Source organism: Cornus florida, unplaced genomic scaffold, assembly GCF_030987335.1.
Source record: "Cornus florida cultivar Cherokee Brave unplaced genomic scaffold, ASM3098733v1 CherokeeBrave_3.0.0_Hap2_Chr07, whole genome shotgun sequence".
Taxonomy (NCBI): domain Eukaryota; kingdom Viridiplantae; phylum Streptophyta; class Magnoliopsida; order Cornales; family Cornaceae; genus Cornus; species Cornus florida.
Window position 1 is genome coordinate 83,720,440 of NW_026775577.1, and position 20,984 is coordinate 83,741,423.

Consider the following 20,984-nt stretch of genomic DNA (forward strand, 5'->3'; position numbering starts at 1 on the left):
AAGAAATGCATCTTACACAACAACTAAACAAGCTACTGTGACCAAAGGACCAATTGGCCCAGCTGTATCATCCCTTCCTCCCCAAAGGGGAGGCCGGGGGTTCGAACGTCGGTGGAGGTAGGGTGTGTCCGTAATTGCTTTAACTTTTTTTTATTTTATTTTAAAAAAGCTACTGTGATTGACCATTCTTTGTGATTATCTTCAGAAGAAATATATGAATATGACCTGTTCCCAAAGCATGAATGCCGAGCTGATATGCTAATGTTAGCAGTACGTATGTTATGCTGAGACTTGGCTCCATCAGGCAGCAAGAAATAACCCTACACAAGAAATGAAATAAAATATTAAAAATAAATGAATGAAAACTAGCTTGACAACCATGTGGGAAACTTTGCAAAAGTTAATGCAACCAATGTTAAGTATTGCTAAAGTATACAATCTCATGAATTGAAAGGAGTAAGGGATGAACATACAAGGTGAAGCTTACCTTTTCCATAGTGTATAAATAAGTTGGTTCAAAAGCTTTGCTTCTCTTTTCAAGCCACTGCACTGAAATATCAAGCACAACTTGATATAAGAAAATATCACGAGAAATTTTCAAACGAACATTAAAACAATCAAATTTAAGCAAACAACAGCTTATCAGCAGAAACCAAAATGATACACATCAATGGTAAAGGCTAGTACAGATGCAAAATTGGGAAAGAGAGCATTCGACATTGGAGCTAGTGTAATCCAAAAAATTTACAAGATTATCCCAAATCCCCTTAGCAGGTCGTAAGAACAAATGCAATTTACTAAATCTGATTTCACCGAGTGTGGAAACCATGACATGACTGTTGAACTTCCAGCCTCAAATTTTTAATACAAGAGGGATCATCAATCTCTAATTTTTTAGCTTACCAGTCAAATAATCAATTTTTCCTTTACTTCTAATAGACAACACTGATTGTGACCGAGGCGGACACCTTGTTTTTGATTTGGGAGACATCATCTTCTCAGATCATGTGATTAGCCTCAAACACAACCCAAGCACCTCCAATAACACAAAATAAGAGATGAAAACAAAACAACTACTAGAAAGGGAAAATATGACTAGAACACAGTGAAGCGTGCTGTTACAGCGAACAAAGAAAAAGAAAAAGCATGCTGTTATAACATATAAGAAGATAAAAATCAAAAACATAAAAATGCAAATATAGCTGATCTAGGAGTATCTATCACTTGATAGAACATAAAATTCCAGACTTTTATTCTTGCAAATATACACATTCGAACTGAAAAATAGAAAAAAAAACCTTCAAATCAAAGCACTCTTATAATCAGAGAAAAAGAAATCGCTTCAGAATAACTTACATCTGGATTTTTTCCGAATCACTTAATTTTATGGACAAATAAAAAACAAAAGAAACACAAACTAAAAAAGTCGGATTGGGCTGAAATCTCACGAATAAAGATCCTAGGGAAGATGAACTTATCAAGTTTGCTGTGCTGACATCTGCATTCATACAACTGACATCAGCATCCATACAAATGTCTATATGCTGATGTCAGCATTGACTTTTGTCAATCGTATTCATACAACTGACATCAGCATCCATACAAATGTCTATATGCTGATGTCAGCATTGACTTTTGTCAATCGTCTCTTCCAGACAATCCTCTTAGATCTGACTCTGACACCAAGTTGATTTATGTGTTTGAACAGTAAACCAATTGTTGATGCAAGATTTCACAGCGACCCAGAACAACGTTGAACCTGAAAAAGAAAGGTGATTGGGAGGGCACCGGTGTGGTGCCGGCCTAAGAGACTCCGACAATCAAGTTAGTGCTAAATCAGAAGGATGGAAAGAAGGTGAAAGGACTTTCTTAGGGATTTGTGTCATCCTCCTTTAGTTGACCCGAACCCCCTCTTTATAGAGGTACCTAGTTGCATTCAACTAGGAGTGTTATTGCTTTTACTTCTCCAACACGGATGGGGAAGCCACTCTTTATCCTCATCCTTCAGTTATTGGAACCTGTCCAACTTCATAACTGTTATGACAAACGCAATGAACCCAAGTTGAATCAAGAATCACCAAAAAAAAGTAAACACGCCACACAAAGAAAACAAAGATTTATACGTGGTTCGGCAACAGCCTACGTCCACGGTTGGGATCCGGCGAAAGTTTTCACTATGTGTCAAATCGGAGATTACAAGTTTTTAGCCCCTCGCCCTGTTTCTGTACGAATTTCAGTCTCTCTCTCTTACACCACTCCAAACCCTAAGTGCCCTTATATATTGGGCTACAAGAGACTAATTAAGGTCCACGACCCATGAGCAAGAAACGGGTCGTGGTTGTTCAGATTCCCAAGGCACATGTGATATTAAGTAATATAAATAAGCTATAGAAGAGACAAAACAAGAGATACTGTTGACATATCTGTAAAGATAGTGCTCTGCCTGATATATTGGCAAAGGAAGTACTCAGTTCTACGCAGCACATGCATCTTCACAAATTTCAAATTGTTTTTTTTTTTTTTTTTTTCTTGAATAATTTCAAATTGTTGCCACCCATGCCATGCCTTTTTAAAGGCCAGCTGATGGAAAGAAGTTGCATCCCTTCTTGGTTTCTCTTAAACTTTGGAGGTAAACTTCTTCTCTCTACTTCTTGTGTTCTTTCATTAGTTCCCGTACTTTACTTCTTACTTCCTTCGACATGGATAATGTAAATGTTAACGAGATTGATTAGGGTTTACCTTTCATCTATTAGCATAGTTGATCTATTAGGGCCGTTTGGTTAGATAGAAATTTATGATAGAAAGTGAAAGTGAAAGAAAGTGAAGTGAAAGTGAAGAAAATTAAGTTTCTACCATGCATTTGGTTAGCATGAAAGTTTTTCAAGAAAATTATGAGAAAATATGATTTTGTTAATTTGGGTAGGATGAAAGTGAAAAGAAAGTGATTCTACTTACCAAAACTACCCTTATATCTGTTAAAATTTAATTGTGCAATTGATGATTAAAAAATATATATATATATATATATTTATAATAAAATAAGGCAATTAGAAGTTGGATTAGACATAATTAGAGAGCAGAGGCTAAACTAAATATTAATATTTTTTCTTTTATTTTAAACCTCCACATTAGATATTTTATTTTTTCGTTATTAATCACTATTTACGTCTATCCAGGGTTAGGAGTTGGTGGATTATATTAAAAAAGATAAACCTATCCTATTTTATTGAGAAAAAAATAAAAATAAAAAAAAACAACAACTTGTTTCATAAAAATACTCGTTGACAACTTACAAAGTCACAAAAGAGAGAGTTACCCAAAAACAAATACAAACAAGTTAGTTGGATAAAATAGGAAAGTCAAATAAAAGGGAAACCAAATTTTCCCTTTCTTTTCTTTTTCCTTCTATCCAAACTCCAAAAAAGTTTAAAATTTTTCTCTTTCCTTTCTTCTCTAGTTGATTCCACCTAACCAAACAAAGCCTTAGCATAATTAGCGTAGTTTATTAGAGCTGACTTTGTAAACTTAATACTTACCTTATATGTATAATATGTGTATAGTATATATACCTCCTTGTGAGAAGAATAAGAGTATCGTAAGATTTTTCGTGTCTTCCAGTTCCGTGTTTATATTATCCATGACGGAGGAAGTAAGAAGTAGAGTACGAGAAATAATGAAAGAAGACAAGAAGTCGAGAGAAAAAGTTACCTCCAAAGCTTGAGAAAAAACAAGAAGGGATGCAGCTTCTTTCCTTCAGCTAGCCCTTAAAAAGGCATGGCAAGGGCAACAACAATTTGAAATTTGTGGTGATGCATATATAGTGCTGCATAAAGCTGAAAATGCAGAAGTTCCTCTGCACATATCTTTGAAATTTATGAAGATGCATGTGCAGCGTAAAGCTGAGTACTTCCTCTGCCTGTATCTCAAGCAGAGCACTATCTTAGAAATACACAATATCAGCAATATCTCTTGTTTTGTCTCTTCTACAGCTTACTTTTTATTTGTATTAATTATATCACATGTACGTTGGGAATCTGAACAACAACCCAGATATTGTTTAATCGTGAGGAAGCATTCTGCCAAGCCTTAACGCACTGCCTGCCAGCCTTGCCTCGCTACCATGTGGCAGCGTTCTACTACTTGTTGATCCCTTCTTTCTTCTTTGATAAGGCACAAGGGGGTTTTGAACCCAGGACCCCCAACATACTAGTAAGGTTCTCCAACCAGATGAACTACATGAGCTCCTGTGTTTATATTCAGCAAATATTGTATATAATTAAGCTCTTGCTCTATTATTTGAATTAAATTGTCATCCATTAACTAACACGTGTATATATACACTTGCTTATTAATGAATTGCTTTTATGCTTGTATCACTTGTAAGATCGCTAACAAGATGTATTATTGTTGTGATATAGCAACAATTGTGTTATTTCTTTATATTATTCGCTGACTCGGAATATAGAAAACTGCGAGACGCGTAACACCTACATTCTCTAAGTTTGACATGCAAACACAAGAATAGGGGGTAACTGATACGGAGTCTTCACCGAGCAGGAAGTTTGACCGTCCCACTAAAGTCATGAAGTTGGACGGGTTCCAATAACTGAAGGATAAGGATAAAGAGTGGCTTCCCCATCCGTGTTGGAGAAGTAAAAAGCAATAACTCTCCTACTTGAATGCAACTAGGTACCTCTATAAAGAGGGGGTTTGGGTCAACTAAAGGAGGATGACACAAATCCCTAAAAAAGTCCTTTCCCCTTCCTTCCTTCCTTCCGATCTAGCACTGACTCGATCGTCAGAGGCTCTTAGGCCGGTACCACACCGGTGCCCTCCCGATCACCTTTCTCTCTCTCTCTTTTTTTTTTCCTTTCAGATTCGACATTGTTCCGGGTTGCCATGAAATCTTGCATCAACACCACCAATAAAAGAAACGAAGAGATTGTGATGACAAGAAAAAAGTGGGATGTTAATTCTGTCTCATCAAACATTATTTATATCTTGAGTACATAAATTACTTATATAAACTTCAGCATATAAATAAGAAACATAAAACATAACAGTATCCAACATTGGCCTCTTCTTTTAGCCAACCACAAGTTGACAACAAGAAGAAAAGCATATGGCTAACTATGGACTTGCATCCAATTCAAAATAGAAGCTCTCCCTGCTAATCAAGGTAAGCAACAAATATTTAAATGGCTCCCAAGGTTCAGAAACAAAACAACTTCTTAAAAAACTGACTTTTGAAAGATTTCGGACAATTCAAACGGTGTATCCTTCGTAAACAACTGTCAAATTGACTAATCATTCTTCACCACTATCCTAATTTGGAAAGTTGGACATTGCTTTTAGGAGCTCGATATTACTTGGGTGATACCTTCAACAAGACAAGACTCAATGGAGGTTGGAATTTGTGGTTCATAGATTGTGAAGGGACTTACATAGTAAAAGATATCTTTTACTTGCAGTGCTGTCATTAGTACTGTAGGAGAGGAATGGAAGAGCTTCCAAGGACCAGAAGCTGAGGTTGATGTAACAAGGGCACTACCTTCAATCTAGTGGCAATGAAAATTAATAAACAAAGGAAATGAATCTATAACAACATTCCAAAAATATTCATTTCTACTTAGATGCATTTAACATATTTCCTAGAAAATGCTTAAAATAATGTTCACCTAACCAAAATAACAAAATACTTAGGGAAGTATAAATGTATCGAACAAAACATAGGGTATATTACTTCACAACCCCATTATCTTACTGCAGATCAGATTTTCAATATGAAAAAGGTTATTTATAAGTTCAATTATAGTCCCATTTAAGATCATATTCAGTTAAATACTTGATGAAGTCAAGAGTGTCCAATTTGGTTTTTGTCACGACAAACTTTGGCTGTTTGCACAAACTTGATGCAAACGTATGGTGGGATTTCAACTGCAATTCTTTTACAAACTATATTCAACTCCAGTGTTATTCGAAACATGAATTATTGTGATACAACAAATGGAAAGAGACTATTTCACTTACTAATAGTCTAAATTGTGGAAATAACATACGGCACAGGAATGTGTTATGTACTTACTGGTAGTGGTATTCTTTGAATCAGGAGCTAAAAATTGAAATTCAATATCATTAAAGAATAAAATTTGTTCATTTACTTGTAAATTTATTGTACTGTAATATTGCACGTCAAATCATTGAATTCAGAAATTCCTATATGCATCTAGCTCAAGATGTGTTATTATGGCCATTTCTTCCAGTTTTTCTATCAAAATGAAAACAAAAACAAAAGGTGAAAACTTTTGGAACAGTAAATGTTCCTAAACAAAAGAGTTCAATTTCTTTGATAATACAGTTGGGTATTTCTGTGGCATCGATTTTACAAGTTCGTGAAGATGGATGGATAAGTGGAATGAGGGAGAGCGGCTCAATCAACAAAAGATAGGAGTTCCATGACAGGCATTTCAACGCATAATTGGCCGAGGTAATAGCCTTTCCGAGTAACCATGTTTCAAAATCTAAGCTAATTAATTTCTTCGGGAAGTTATTTAATTGTTATCAGCTGTTATACTTGATTAAGAAATAGACTTTAATCAAAAATATAATACAGAAACATCAAGAACTCAAGACAAGAAGATTTCGGGGATTAATAAATAAGAGTCTGGCAAAACAAACAATTTAAATAGTAAAATCTTGCTGGAGGTCATCTTCCTTATTCATGTCATGTTGGCTGGATAACAAACTCCATTACATTAGTATATGGACAAAAGAGCAATTATAAACAAGCAATTTTCCCAAAAATTACAGTGTAAAAGAGCAATTATAAATAAGCAATTTTCCCTAAAATTACAGTGTTAGCATGTGTGAAGTAAATAAATAAAGAATTATAGAAAATAAAAAAAGAAAAAAGAAAATTTGTGCCAACAAGAAGTGTGTATGAAAATATATCTAGAAGAGAGGATATTTATTTTATTTTAAAAATCCTCCAATCCTGACACTTTGATGCTTCATGAAGATTGAAAAACTTTTACCTCTAGGAAGGTCCAATATTCTACATTGAAGAAACTAAGAAATTCACATTTCATTTAACACCATAAAAACTTATAACTGGAACTATATGTTAAGCCAACAGGAAATGAAAGAATAGTCTTTTACCTGCAAATGAGTTAAGCCTGTCCAAGTGAAGTATGCATAGCCACTTGGGAATGTCAAGATTCAAGTGTATACCTGCAATATCCTGCATTTAAAAGATCAAAATCAGCAAAAACAAGCCATCAATTCAAGCTTGTTTCCCTAATCTATTTTGGGATAAGAAGAAGAAGAATATGCAATTAAAGTCACATGTCTCTGTGAAGTTATATAATCATGAGTAATTCTAGTATATTTATCAATTTTTATCTGCCAAAAGACTCTCAAATGTTGTGTAAATAGAAAAAATAGAGTGAGTGCAAGGTCCATTATATGCATCTGTAGGTTCCTTTGGAGGCAAATTGATTCTCAGAATAAGCCCTAGAAAATATAAAATCAAGAAGAACAGTATAACCACAAAATCAAAATGAGGATCTGAAGATCATTTATGCAAATATAATGGATAATAGATGGCTCGGCAATTTTTATGGTCTGAAGTCGCAATATGTTGAAAGTATCCAGATGAGATATTTGTGACAGTAATTGTGTTTCTACAGGAGGGAAAAAGGCTATTAAAGAAAGAACCCCGGAATCCAAGAATGAAAAATGTAATTTGTAACACGAAGGAACCTAAGCTCCATAAAAGATGGATCGAGGAAAATATAGTTATACAAGCGCAATTTAAAAAATGTCCCAATAGCGAATTGAGTGACTTCGGTGATTGAAAACAATAGACATTGTCTCACCCATAAACTTCCAAGGATTCGCTTTGCATGTCTCCAAAGAAAAGATAAACGTCCATACCACTTTCTGCATATGTGAATTATTGCTGCTTTAAAAGATTCCTTAGCAGATATAGGGAACCTGCTACTTGACTCCTCTTTATTGATTTTAAGGACAGCATCATCAACTGTTGACTTAGAGATTTCACTGCTGGTAGAAATTTCTGCCTGAGTTTCAAGTAGTTCATTATCAGTCTTCCAGATTTTTGGTGCCACTTTGCCCCTCCTAGCACCGGAACCAATCCAGTTCAACCAATACTTAGCAGCCAAAAATGTCGATCCATCTTCATCCACATTTTCCATTTTCAGATTTTCAGTTTCAATTTCGGTTTCTTTCTCAGGAGCATCTATCACAGTATATTCAGAATCGTTTTGTGACCACAAGCCAGCACTGGTAATCTACAACAAGAAAAAGGTTCACCAAAAAAGTACATAATAGGCCTCAATAGAAAAATAAAAATACCGGACTCTCAATAGAGAAGAGGGGATGAGATGTATGTTAGTCATATTCCCAAGTAATTATTATAATTGATGGATATTGATATTGTCACAGCCATAACTGCTTCGACCACAGCCAGCCACCATGGCTTTGAAGAAGCAATAGTGGCCATGGCAAGTGGTAACAGCCCTCCCTGATTAATAATCCACCATTACAAAAAAAATAAAAATTTAAATAAATAAATCTGATAATTCAAAATTTCCAACAACAAATTCCTAAATAAAAAGGTAATTACCCAGTCCTTAACCAATGGGCCTGGTGAAGGTATTCAAACCAAACATAATTATGCTAGTAACGGCAAGCGAACCGGGAAGAGCCCAGCTTGAAGTGTCTGCTGAAGGTATTCAAACCCACATAATTATGCTCAACAGCCAGAGCATTTTACGAGTGGGCAATGTAATGGCCCCTTAACAATAAATTCCTAAATAAAATTACAAAAATTTAACTTACAAATAACTCAAATAAAATCCTCCAATAAACATTCTACGCAAATAGAAATTTATTATCTTCATGGCAAACTATATTCTCGCTAGTATGATGCTCTTCATTGCTAGGTATTGTATATAGGAGTAATCTCGATGGCTCAGTGCAAAAATGAAATTCCCAGATCAGTTCACAATGGGTTTGAGAATAATGAATAACGTGTTTTAAAATAATGCAATTAATAAATGTGACTTTCTCATAAACAAGTAGTCATATTCAAACTACATAACAAAATTAATTTAACCAGTTTAACCATTTTGACTCAGAAAAGTATGCAACATACACCAACGGATTATCGGTCATTCTCATGGCAATCCGTTATCCCTAACTACGCTTCGCAACTTCTTAGACTTTCAAACGAGGGGCACACACCCAACTCATTTTCTATGGGTTTTACATGTACAATAGTACAAGGCTACAAGCACACAACAGAATAAACCATTCTTGCACAAACCACAACATACAATTCTTGTATCACTCATATGTTCTAATGCAATATTTCAATCTTCAAAGAGTAATAATCATAAACCCATGCATCATTATCACAGCAAATTATGTAAATTTTCAGAAATTTACTTATTTGAAAACATAAATAGGTTTGATCAAGCAAATAATGCAAGCAATAGGATTTTTCAACTTGTAAAGGAAAAGTACTCATGCTTCCATAAAACACACACAAATACCTTGAAGCAACATTTTTAAGAAAAGATATTCAAGCAATAAACTATAGAAGTCCATCAATAATGAAAGAATAAAGGGAACTAGATTTCCTACTTTGTTTCCCCATCAGACCTACAACTTGTGCACTAGTTGGGTCCTAAACTTAGGAATTTACCCAGTCTAAAGCACGATTATTAAATTCCTTAACTATTATTGTATGAGAAATTCTAGACAGAAATTAACGATTACCCAGTCTGCCAATTTCATCCTTGAGTATCTAATTCAATTTTTTTCTTTCTTTTATTTTTTCCCTTTTTTTTGGTTGTTGATAAGTAAAATTTTATAGAAGGCCCTCAAGAGGGGATTGCACCCAAGAAACAATACACAATGGCCCAAAAAACCATGAGTAACCCCTGGATCTTTTTCCCTTTTGCATTCCTTTTATGGTGTTACTATGTTTATGAATAACATTCAATAACTTAATAGGGCAGTTCATCAAAGAAACCCATGACAAGTAAAACAACCAAGTTATGGAACCCAATTTCATATCATAATAATGTAAACTAAGCTTGGGTCACTTACTAATGAATACCATCAGAAAATTGTCACAGAGCGCAATCAAAATATTATATAAGAACCCAATTTTAACACTTCGCTATAAATACATGAAATCACCTGCAAAAAGATAGTGGTGTTAAAACGTTACTTTAAACTTGCATCCAATGATTGATAGCACAAAGTAATACAACTTATTATATAGAAAGCAACGAGAAAATTGTAAGAAAAAAGAACTGAGGCTAAATTAACTATAAAAAAGAAAGAAAGAAAAAAATCACATACCTTGATCTGAATAAGTTGCGCTTCTGTTGTCTCAATTCCAGAAAGCTCACTTGAACAGCCAGGCTTCACATAAATATAATCAGCTTTAAAATGCATTTTCGTTGGAAATTTACAAGAATTAGCAATCCATGAGCAAGATGTTAAAATATATACCATATTTTGATGGTAAGTGTATTGGGTGCTTGTCTGTGTCTTAATGTAAGAGCTCCTCGAATCTTAAGATACAGGGAAATGTGTCCAAAGGTTGAATGCAGGTACGTAGACACGTACTACGCATTTAAATACATTATTTATTTTATCAAAGTGGAATGTTTAATATTGTTTCATAATTATTACTCTAATTAAATGGGATGTGGTAAAGGAACAGGGTTTCCATCTATCACATAGATGAGAAAGTTGTCTCTGGTATTAAATTTGAGTTTTTTTCCGTCTTCAATCATGCCATGTGAAGGACCGACATGTCCAATTTGGGTTCCTGTGTCAGATACATATCCTGTACTCATACCCATGCCGTGTCATGTCGACACAAGTACGTAAAGGAAATGGCAAAGACATAACTATGCCACGACCTTTCATCACGTTTCATTAATAACAATATGTGGTAAGTGATTATAGAAATAGCAGTTACAATAACACTAGTAACTAAATGCCTCGTGAATGTGGTACGTAACTGGATGCTGATCCTATGTCTTTGAATCTCAGAAGCAAAGCAAAGGTTATGTTCAACAAGCTCAATTCTGCGGCTGCAACTGAAGATTTCTTTTTGCATCAAAATTCTAGAGTTCAGTGGTTAGAGTTTGGGTGGCCAAACAGATCCTTTTTCTTTTTCTTTTTCTTTTAATGTTTAAAACTCATAATTATCGGAGAGCTTATAATAGAATCTTGAGCTGCTTGAGCCTCAACAAAGAAGATGGTTCTGTCATGAGAACATTAAGGATATCAAGATGAAGTGGTCCTATACTTTCAGAATTTGCTGACCCATTCATATCAGCATCCCATTGATCAGTATTTGTTGCAGAACCATGTCTCTAAGGTGCTATCCAATCATCAAGCTAACTGGTTAGATGGGGTGATATAACCTGCTCAAAGTAAAGACTGCATGTTCTCTCTCAAGGAAAACAAAGCCCCAGGCACAAGGCCCAGATGGTTTCACTGCCGCCTCCAAAAATTTGGGACATCATTGGTGCTGATTTCGTCGAAGCAACTAAAACTAGCTTTCCTGCCAGATGCCTGCTAAGGGAAGTCCACTCTACCACCATTACTCTCACCAATAAGCTCCCAAACTATATAGCTGACTATAGAACTATTAGTTGCTGAAACACCTTATATAAATGTATGGCTACAATTCTAACTAATAGAATCAAAGCTGTCATTGGTTCATGTGTTTCTCTAACCAAAATGCCTCCTTTCCTGGGAAGATAATTTCTGAGAATATAACTTCTCACCTAAGAATTGATGAGAAATTATCATAATCCTAAGAAACCCCAAAGTTGTGCAATTAAAGTGGACATCAAGAAAGCATTTGATACTGTGAGGTGGGGCTTCATTATGTCAACTCCCTCAGCAATGAAGTCCCCTCCTTCTCTTATCCAGGTCAAAATGTGGATCTCCTCTCTCTTTTTCCGTTTGTGCCATTCAAGAGCTCTAGGGGACAAAGGCGGGAGACCCACTTTCTCCTCATCTGTGTCTTGGGTATGGATTTTCTCACTGGTCTCTTGAATCATCTCCTCTTAGAGGCTCCTCTCTTCCATTGGAGATTTTCAGAATTAGGTACCACTCACTCAGCTTTGCAGAAAATTTGATCAACTTCTCTTCTGCTTCTGTTCAGGCCAAGGCAGCCATCAACAAAGCTCTGAACAGCTGTTATGTTATGTCTCGGGTCCATCCAAACAAAGATGGAAGCATCGTCTATTTATATGGGGTGGAAGATACTGATAAAAGAAACATTATTGACTAGATTATATTTAAAAAAGGCTCCCTCCCAGTGACAAAGCTGGCAGTTCCTCTTATTTATACCGGGTTGAAAATTACAGATTCCAAAGACGTACAAAGAAGCTGACAGACAGTTCAAAAATGGATTACTAACTCTCTTTCTTATGCTAGGAGGCTTCAGATGATTAATTTTGTTCTATCATCCATATAGATCCACGTGTCTTCCATTTTTGTTCTTCCCAAGCAGATTCTCTACACTATCCAACAAACTCACACTACATGCTACTGCTTACCGCATCTCAATAGAAAGAATAGAATCTTTCATCCGAATGAGATCAGAAATACTGTTACTGTTCAGATTGAGATTCACAATCTCAAACACTCTTGATCCAACAAATGGATAAAAAGACTTTGGATGCTCCCTTCATTTGTTCCCAGATACGAGGTTGCTGCAGTTTTGGAGGTGTGATTGGCTTTTGGTGTTGTTCCTTTTCTTGAAGTATGTTGTTTTCAATATTCGGGCTGTGCTTTTTGCTCACCCCCCTTCCTTTTGCTATTTTGATTGGTATGCCCCGCTCACAACCTGTTCATTTGTTTATTGTTCTATACATCTGCTTACTTACCAAAAAAATATTTTGCGTATTTCCATGGTATCCTTGTGTTATATATGCATACTATATATACATATATATTATATAATTTCCATCAATAAGGAGCGGGTACTGTATCGAGTTAATAAGATGTAGGTCCTAATGGATTTTAGGGCTGCATATGAATTGAGTCGAGCCATGTTAGGATTTTGGCTAACCAAGGTCTGAGAGGTGTTAGGCTCCACTCATTTTCGGATGATCTTTACCTAGCAAAGCAAGAGCTCAGCCTGGCATCATTCAGTCAAGCTCAAACTTGTTTTCTTTTCTTTCATTTTTTTCCTCCCTTGCATATTTTTGTTCCAATGTCAATCAATCCATAACAAAAATCAATCCCATCGAAGTTCCTTGCTTCCGTAATTTTCAATTTTTTCTTCCCAAAAATATATTTTAACCACTTTTAATATATATTTTTTTTTGATAAGTAACCACTTTTAATATTCAAAGTACCTTTGTCATGGCTGGGTAATCTATCTATCTATCTATCTAATAAATTAACCAACCTTAATTTCTATGTCCACTAAGGTCTTTTTTACCTTTTCCTAACATGTGATAGAGTTTGATGAATACCTCGTGTCAATCTTCCGTATAGCACTGTCTTCAATCTTCACACATGACAATTTTATTCAACTACAACCAAATTTTGTTTAGGAATTTGGCACTGAAAATTTACTTTCCTACACTACGACCATTATAATCCAAAGCCCCTTAATGCTATGTTTGGTTGAAAGGAAGGATTGAGCAAGGGTGGAAGAGAGGATAGATAGAAGAAGCTCCCCTCATTTGGTTGTAAGGAAGGGAAGAGAGGGATGAAGCACCCCTCCTAACCCATTTTTTTTATCCGTCCAAAATTGGACAGAAGAGAGGAAGGAAATAAAGAAAAATTACCCTATAAATATGTAATATGAAATTTAGCCTTCAATTATTTATAAATATGGAATGAATATTTACTTTTTATAAGTTAAAATAATAAGGATATACTTACATAAAAATATAAAGCCTCTTCTTCGCTTCCTTCCAACCAAACAAAAAAAATGTTGTCACCCCATCCATTCTTTCTACTATCCCCACTATTCAACCAAATAAAAAGTGAGGGAGAAACCTCCTCTTTCCTAGGGATGCCTCATCTATCCCTCCCTTTCTCACTTCCATCCATTTTCCCATCCCTCCAACCAAACAGAGCACAAAGATGGCTTTTACATCTTGGATGATAGCATTAGGGAGGATCGTGACTATTGAAAGAGGCGGCAGATTATTTTTTTGATAAGTAAGACTGTATTAAAGAGGCATTCAAAAGGAGAATGCATCCCTCAAAAGCTACACAATGCCAAAAAGGGCCTCTAAACTCTCAAAGAGTCCAAAACATCAACAATCTCCTCCACGGATTTCCCGTTTCTCTCCAGAACCCAACAAAAAAGAGTATGACAATGGAGGAATTTAGTGTACCAATAGGAATCTCCTTTCCTTCAAAGGATCCCCTATTTCTTTCAAGCCATAAACACCACCAAACACACAAAGGTGTGACCCTCTAGAATTCAAGAACTTGGCCCCCACTATACATCCTCTCCAAGCCTCTGGAGGACCTGGGCATAACCCACTAAACCCCAAACAAAACCCAACAGTCCTGAGGCACTGGGCAGTGCAAAAGAAGGTGATCGACCGTTTCTTCATCTCTCTTGCACATGCAACAACAGTTGACCACAACATGTCCCCTACTCTTGGTTATCCATGCAAAGAAAGCAACCTTAGGGGGGTGGGGGTTTCCACGGGAAAGGATCCCCTAGGGGCATCCATAAGACACCTAAAGAGAGACCGAACCTCGAAATGACCCTGGGAAAAGGGAACCCACAGTCCCACACCCAAGAGTCCAAACTTCCTCCCCCAATCTCCTGCCAATACAGCAACTCCAAAAAAGCAATGGTATCCTCGATCTCCCAATCCTGAAAAAGCCTCGATAAACGCACATCCCAGGACGTTCTCCTGCTATCAGCCGATAGCACTCAACCACCAAGGCATGTCTATCCGTAGCAATCCCAAAGAGTCTGGGAAAAGTGAGAGAGAGAGAACGATCGCCATACCAAATGTCCTCCCAAAAATGGATTCCCCTACCATTCCTAACTCGAAATCTAATGTGTTTAGATATTTCATCTCACTCCTTCAGAATGAATTTCCAAACCCCAATTGGGAGTCTCACCTCAAAAGAGCACCATCCTCCTCTCGCCTCCCCAAATCTGCTCGCAATCACCCTCCTCCATAGTTTGTGCCTCTCCACCCCAAATCTTCATAACCATTTACCCAAAACGGTCTTATTGAAAGGCACAAGTTTTCTAATACCCAAACCACCCTTCTGGATCGGATTACAAACATGCTCCCAATGAACTAGATGATCCTTGAACTCCTCCCCCAAGAGTTCCGTTGTAGCCTCTCAATCCTCTCAGCCACAAAAGATGGAATCTAGAAAAGAGAAAGGAAATAAGTAGGAAGGCTCAACAAGTGCTCTTCATCAAAGTGACCCTCCCACCTTTCGAAAGATACTGCTTCTTCCATCCAGCCAACCTCTTCTCAAACCTCTCCACCATTGGATCCCAACTTCCCACTCTCCTTGACGGCATCCCATGAGCAATCCCAAATAAAAAATGGGAAAAGAGCCAATATTGCACCCAAGAATGTTAACTAAAGTGGAAATTTTCAAAATCTCCCCAACCGGAACCATAACACTCTTTCCCACGTTCACCTTTAAGCCAGAGATGACTTGAAACAAAATCAAACGCACCTCATACATTAAATCTCCATAAACATTTCCCTAAAAGGGCCTTATTGAAAATCACCCCAAACCTCCTAGTCGAGTCGGATTGCAAACCTGCCCCCAGCGAACCAGATGAAACTTGAACTCCTCCTTTATTCCACCCCAAAGGAAGTTCTATTGAAGCCTCTCAATCCTCTCGGCCCCGGAAGAGGAATCTAAGAGAGAAAGAGGAAATAAGTAGGAAGGCTCGATAAAGTACTCTTCAACAATGAACCCTCCCACCTTTCCAAAGATACTACTTTTTCCAACCAGCCAACCTCCTTAATAGTGCACCAAGAGGTAACCCCAAATAGGAAATGGGAAAAGAGCCAATACCGTACCCAAGAATAAATTGGAAATTTCTGGAACCTCCCTAACTGGAACCATAACCCTCTTTCCCATGTTCACCTTCAAGCCAGAGAGTAATCAAAATGCACCTCAAATATCTGACCTGAGACATTTCCGCATTGCAGAAAACCAAGGTGTCATAAGCAAACATGAGAGATCTCCAGCTAAGAAACCACATTGCTACCCACCTGGCATATTATATTTAACTGATGTTATGCGCGCAAAATGGACGAGGATTAGGGGAATCATCTTCTTTCATTTTTTTTTTTTTTTTTTTTTTATAAGTATCTTCTTTCATTGTTCGATGGCGAAGGATGTTTGGGTTATTTTTTTGCTATATTTTCATGTTCATTGGTTTTACGGGTTCCAAACTGGGTATGATTAAAGCTTGGAGAGATTGTACAGTGGGTGGACAAGCCCGAGATGCTTAGAGTGAAACCCCCTTTGTTTGTGGTGGAGTTCATGGCGAGAGAGGAATAGGAGTCCTTTGATGGGGAGGAGACTCCTATGGGTGCTTGAGGATACCAAAAACGGCTCGGGTCGGGTACAGCCCACATGATGAGCAATAGGCCCGATAATTGGCCTAGATCTGAACCAGGCTCTCAACAAGACAGGCCCGAAACTAAAGAAGCAGCTGAGGATCCACTAAACGTAATGAGGCCCGTAGCTCGAGAAGCCCAAGAGGAGGCCCAACACCGGGAGTTAGGTGGGAAGCTTCTAGAAGGTATGTAACAGTTTATAAATAGGTAGAAAATAGAGGGAAAGGGGGATCGAAAACTCTTTGAAGTGCATAGTTACTCTGTCAAAATAGAGAGAGGAATTTCTTGCATCTTCAGTGCTAAAACACTCCATCTTAAATTCTCTATTTTTTTTGGGTGCTAAGACACGCCATCATAGGATCAGTGGATCACAATCCACGACGCAATAAACGAATTCTTAAACATAAGTTACACAACTATATGAGGATTGTCCGATCATGGCAGGATAAACGCACTATGTTGAATCTTTACTATGGTAGTGACACTCGGTCCTCAGCTCTCATATAGACAAGTCGCTTATACCGAGTGCATCTTTACTATAGTAGCGCCACTTGGTCCTCAGCTCTCATATAGGCAAGTCACTTATAAATACCGATAACGAGTGCTATGACGGGCCAAGGTAAGCCATCACCACCTAATAATCCATTACTTGTTTGCTCTCCATCTTCTCTCATGCCAACTGAAGCATCAGTGTTCACTTGGCCAGTACCACACTGGTTCCAAGGATCTCCTCTGAGAAGCATCTATGAGAGCAAAAGAATCACATGACAGTGGAGTCGAGATTTTTCCTTTCCTCCACAAGCCCATGCCTCAAAAACTTGTGTAAGAGTATTTATCAAGCACATCTGCTCATTACCCATTCTGTCTAGTATTCCTGACTGTTAACTCTTGACTCTTCAGAGTCTTGACATGATCACATTAACTACATAATGATTTAGCCAAATTTTGTAATTACCAAAATAAATAAATAAACCCCTTCAACCCCAATTTGTGATTATAATTTATTCACACATAACATGTCAAGCTGCAGATAAATTCCTTTTCTGAGTATGTCGTGTGCAATTGCTGCCCTTAACCAATGAGTGAAATGTTACTAAAAGATTCATATATATATATATATATATATATATATATGAAAGGGAACTAACGGAAGAAGATTTTAATCCAAAAGAAAAGAGGTGTAGAGATACCTGTTGAACGTAATTGGCGTGCATGACGACCAGAATACAGAACAAAGTGATTGCTACAAAGAGAAACAAATACTCCAGAGAAGCCCTTATTCTCGGCGTCAGCATCTGCGAGAACCGTTCTTGTACTCGGATGAACGTCTGCTCTGGATCCATCTCTAGGGTTCTCTCTCTCTCTAGGGTTTACTGTGTGTATACATATGCGTGTGTAATTTTATTCTAATTGAGAGCCATGCAGGTAGTATTTCACAGATGCCTTTTGTTCGGGACACTGTTGGATGATCGTTGCAGGAATTCAAAGCTAATGAAGAAGCATTACAAGCTGTGTACAATCAATATGAGATTGAAGAAGATTGATTATTGGGTGACTCAACCGGTCATGAAATTCCACGCTCCCAGATAATCAAGCAAACACGTGCGATCTAAACCCGCGTGTCTTTGTTTTTTGTTTTTTTTTGTTTTTTTTATCCTTCTTAGTTCTGTCTTGTATTGCCGTCTAAAAAATTATTAAGGCAAAAAAAGTATAAAACCCCTTCAACAATAAATAAAAAAAAAAAAAAAAAAATTAACATTTTACTCTTTTGTATTACAAAATCGAGCAAGCCAGTACCAAAATTATCATAAACATGCAATTTGTCCCCTGCGAGTCACTTCCAGCACATTTTCGGACAACGTCTACATTTACAAAAATGTCCATTATAATTAATGATGAGGATAAAAATAATAGGTAACTCAAAGTCAAAATAAGATAAGGGTAAGAGATTTATCCTCCCCAAAATCTCTATGGAATTATAAAATCTCTTTGGTTACTATGTGCAACGACAGTTACCATTCCTGTAAAAAGGAAACGATATCATCTTGAATCCGGGAGAATCTCGCTTCAACAACTACTACCATCAATGCTTCTATAAAAGAAATGATCAGTCAACCTAAAAAGGTACGCCATAAATTTTATATGTAATTCTTATCGGATATTAGATCGTCAAGTACTAACTTGACCGTCTGAGTGCACCCAGCCGGCACCACGCCGGTTATCACTTCTCTTGTTTTGCAGGAATCGCCACCGACTCCGGAACGTGTAGATTTTTGGCATCAACAGTTGGCGCCATCTGTGGGAACGTGTATTAGTCCCAACAAATCATGGTTCGTACAAGGGAAATCTACGACAATGCTTAAAAGCAATTCAATCCCTTTACAATCTGGCCGTCTCTAAAAGAAAGAGAACAGTTCATGGATTGCATGGCCAAAAGTAAGGGTACAATTGCTCAATCCGGTAAAATTGTTGGAAAGCCCAACCCGACCGCTGGCAGTTGTTTCATCATCGCTTTTAACCGGGTAAGTTTTATGCATTACGTGTATATCGAAATATATGTCTACACTTCCTCACTCGATTTAAAGAGAAACAATTTTTTTACGTATTTCCAATTGTCTGCAAAATATTGTTCACCTACATAATGATGTAGTTCACCTAGGGACCTTTGCTAGAATACTACACTTTGTGGATCCATTGTAATTAGGATCCCTACAACAACTATATGCTATGAGTAATATTAATCATATCAAATAAATAATTATAATATTTCATTCACCAATAAATTCCAACAATTATAATTAAAGTGCTGGAAATTTTGTCAATTAATGAGTTGCATATTTTTTAAAGTTCCTAAAAAAATAAATAAATTAATTAATTAATTAATTAAATTGCGAGTACTGTTCACATGAATAGTACCCGCGGGGGTACTGTTCACAAGGTGGAAAAAAATTGTGAATACTGTTCACAAGAATAGTACTCGCCCGGGGAGGACTATTCACAGGTTAAAAAAATTATTATTTTGAGTACTGTTCACATGAATAGTACCCGCGAGAATAGTACCCCCGCGGGTACTGTTCACAGGGTAAAAAAAAAAAATAATTACTGTTCAATGAACAGTAACCAGTGGTACTGTTCCCTCGGGAATAGTGCCAGGGGCAAAAAAAAAAAAAAAAAAAGTGACTGCAATTCTGACATAGAAACTTTGCAAAGGGCCTTAGCAAAAGCTACAATTGCCTCACTGTTTAACCTTTGCTATGTTATTGCAACTTTATTTTAAATTCTCTAAACTCATACTTTGTTTGTATGAGTAGTCATAAAATTAAAAAAAAAAAAAAAAAAAAAAGAAGAAGCAGGATTACACTTTCTTATTTTAGAGAACAATTGCTAGCTTCATGGATGATTTTGGTCCTACGATGCTCAATGATAAGTTTTTGCCTTAATTGTACCAATTCTGATATATATATATATATATATATATATATATATATATATATATATATATATATATTATCCGTTCAAACTGTACATCTGTTCCTTTATTTTTACTTTGCTAACCTTGCAAATAGAAAGAGAACATTAGTGTTCTTTGCGCGTGAGAGGCAATCTTAGGAATGGAGGCAAAAAATTAACCTCTCTTATTAAAGATACAAGCTCACGAAGTATCAAATAGATAAGCTCATGCAACTATAGAAAATTAGTCTCTCTTATTAAAAAGATGAGGTGACGAAACTCACGAGGATGAACCTCCCGTATTAAAAGGATAAGTTCATGAAACTCGTAATTGCCATTCCCCGTATTATAAGGGATTGATATAAAAGTGCCTTTACTGTAAGGGCCCAAGCTGAATGAAGCTCGTAATTGTTGTCCTCCGTATTAAAAGGGGTCGAAATCAACTTGTAAAATATACTTCCCTTTTTAAAGGGCGAACTGAGTGAAACTCGTAAAATATATTTTCCTTTTTAAAGGGCAAGTTGAATGAAACTCGTAATTGTCATTCCCCGTATTAGAAGGGATTGATATAAAAGTGCCCCGTACTATAAGGGCCCGAGCTGAGTTAACTTGTAAAATATACTTCCCTTTTTTAAGGGCGAGCTGAGTGAAGCTCGTAAAATATATTTTCCTTTCTAAAGGGCGAGTTGAATAAAACTCGTAATTGCCATTCCCCGTATTATAAGGGATTGATATAAAAGTGCCCCGTATTATAAGGGTCCGAGCTGAATGAAACTCGTAATTGTTGTTCTCCATATTAAAAAGGGTCGAAATCAACTTGTAAAACATACTTCCCTTTTTAAAGGGCAAGCTGAGTGAAGCTCGTAAAATATATTTTCCTTTTAAGGG

General features: G+C 36.7%; 1 protein-coding gene across 2 annotated transcripts in view; it reads right to left on the reverse strand.

Moving 5' to 3' along the window:
• Positions 1-18,256, reverse strand: part of LOC132267358 (membralin-like protein At1g60995) — a 28,565-nt gene extending 10,309 nt beyond the window's left edge. The window contains exons 1-6 of one of the 2 annotated variants that reach the window (XM_059768523.1): positions 17,837-18,256; positions 10,396-10,458; positions 7,878-8,312; positions 7,159-7,240; positions 488-549; positions 226-320 (exon numbers count right to left, since the gene is read on the reverse strand). In XM_059768523.1, coding sequence (XP_059624506.1) covers positions 226-320; positions 488-549; positions 7,159-7,240; positions 7,878-8,312; positions 10,396-10,458; positions 17,837-17,989 — 890 coding nt within the window. In that variant the 5' untranslated portion in view covers positions 17,990-18,256. Of the gene's footprint in view, positions 1-225; positions 321-487; positions 550-7,158; positions 7,241-7,877; positions 8,313-10,137; positions 10,231-10,395; positions 10,459-17,836 lie in introns of those variants that run through there. The other variant, XM_059768524.1, reaches the window with a different exon arrangement.
• Between the last annotated feature and the right edge of the window lie 2,728 nt (positions 18,257-20,984).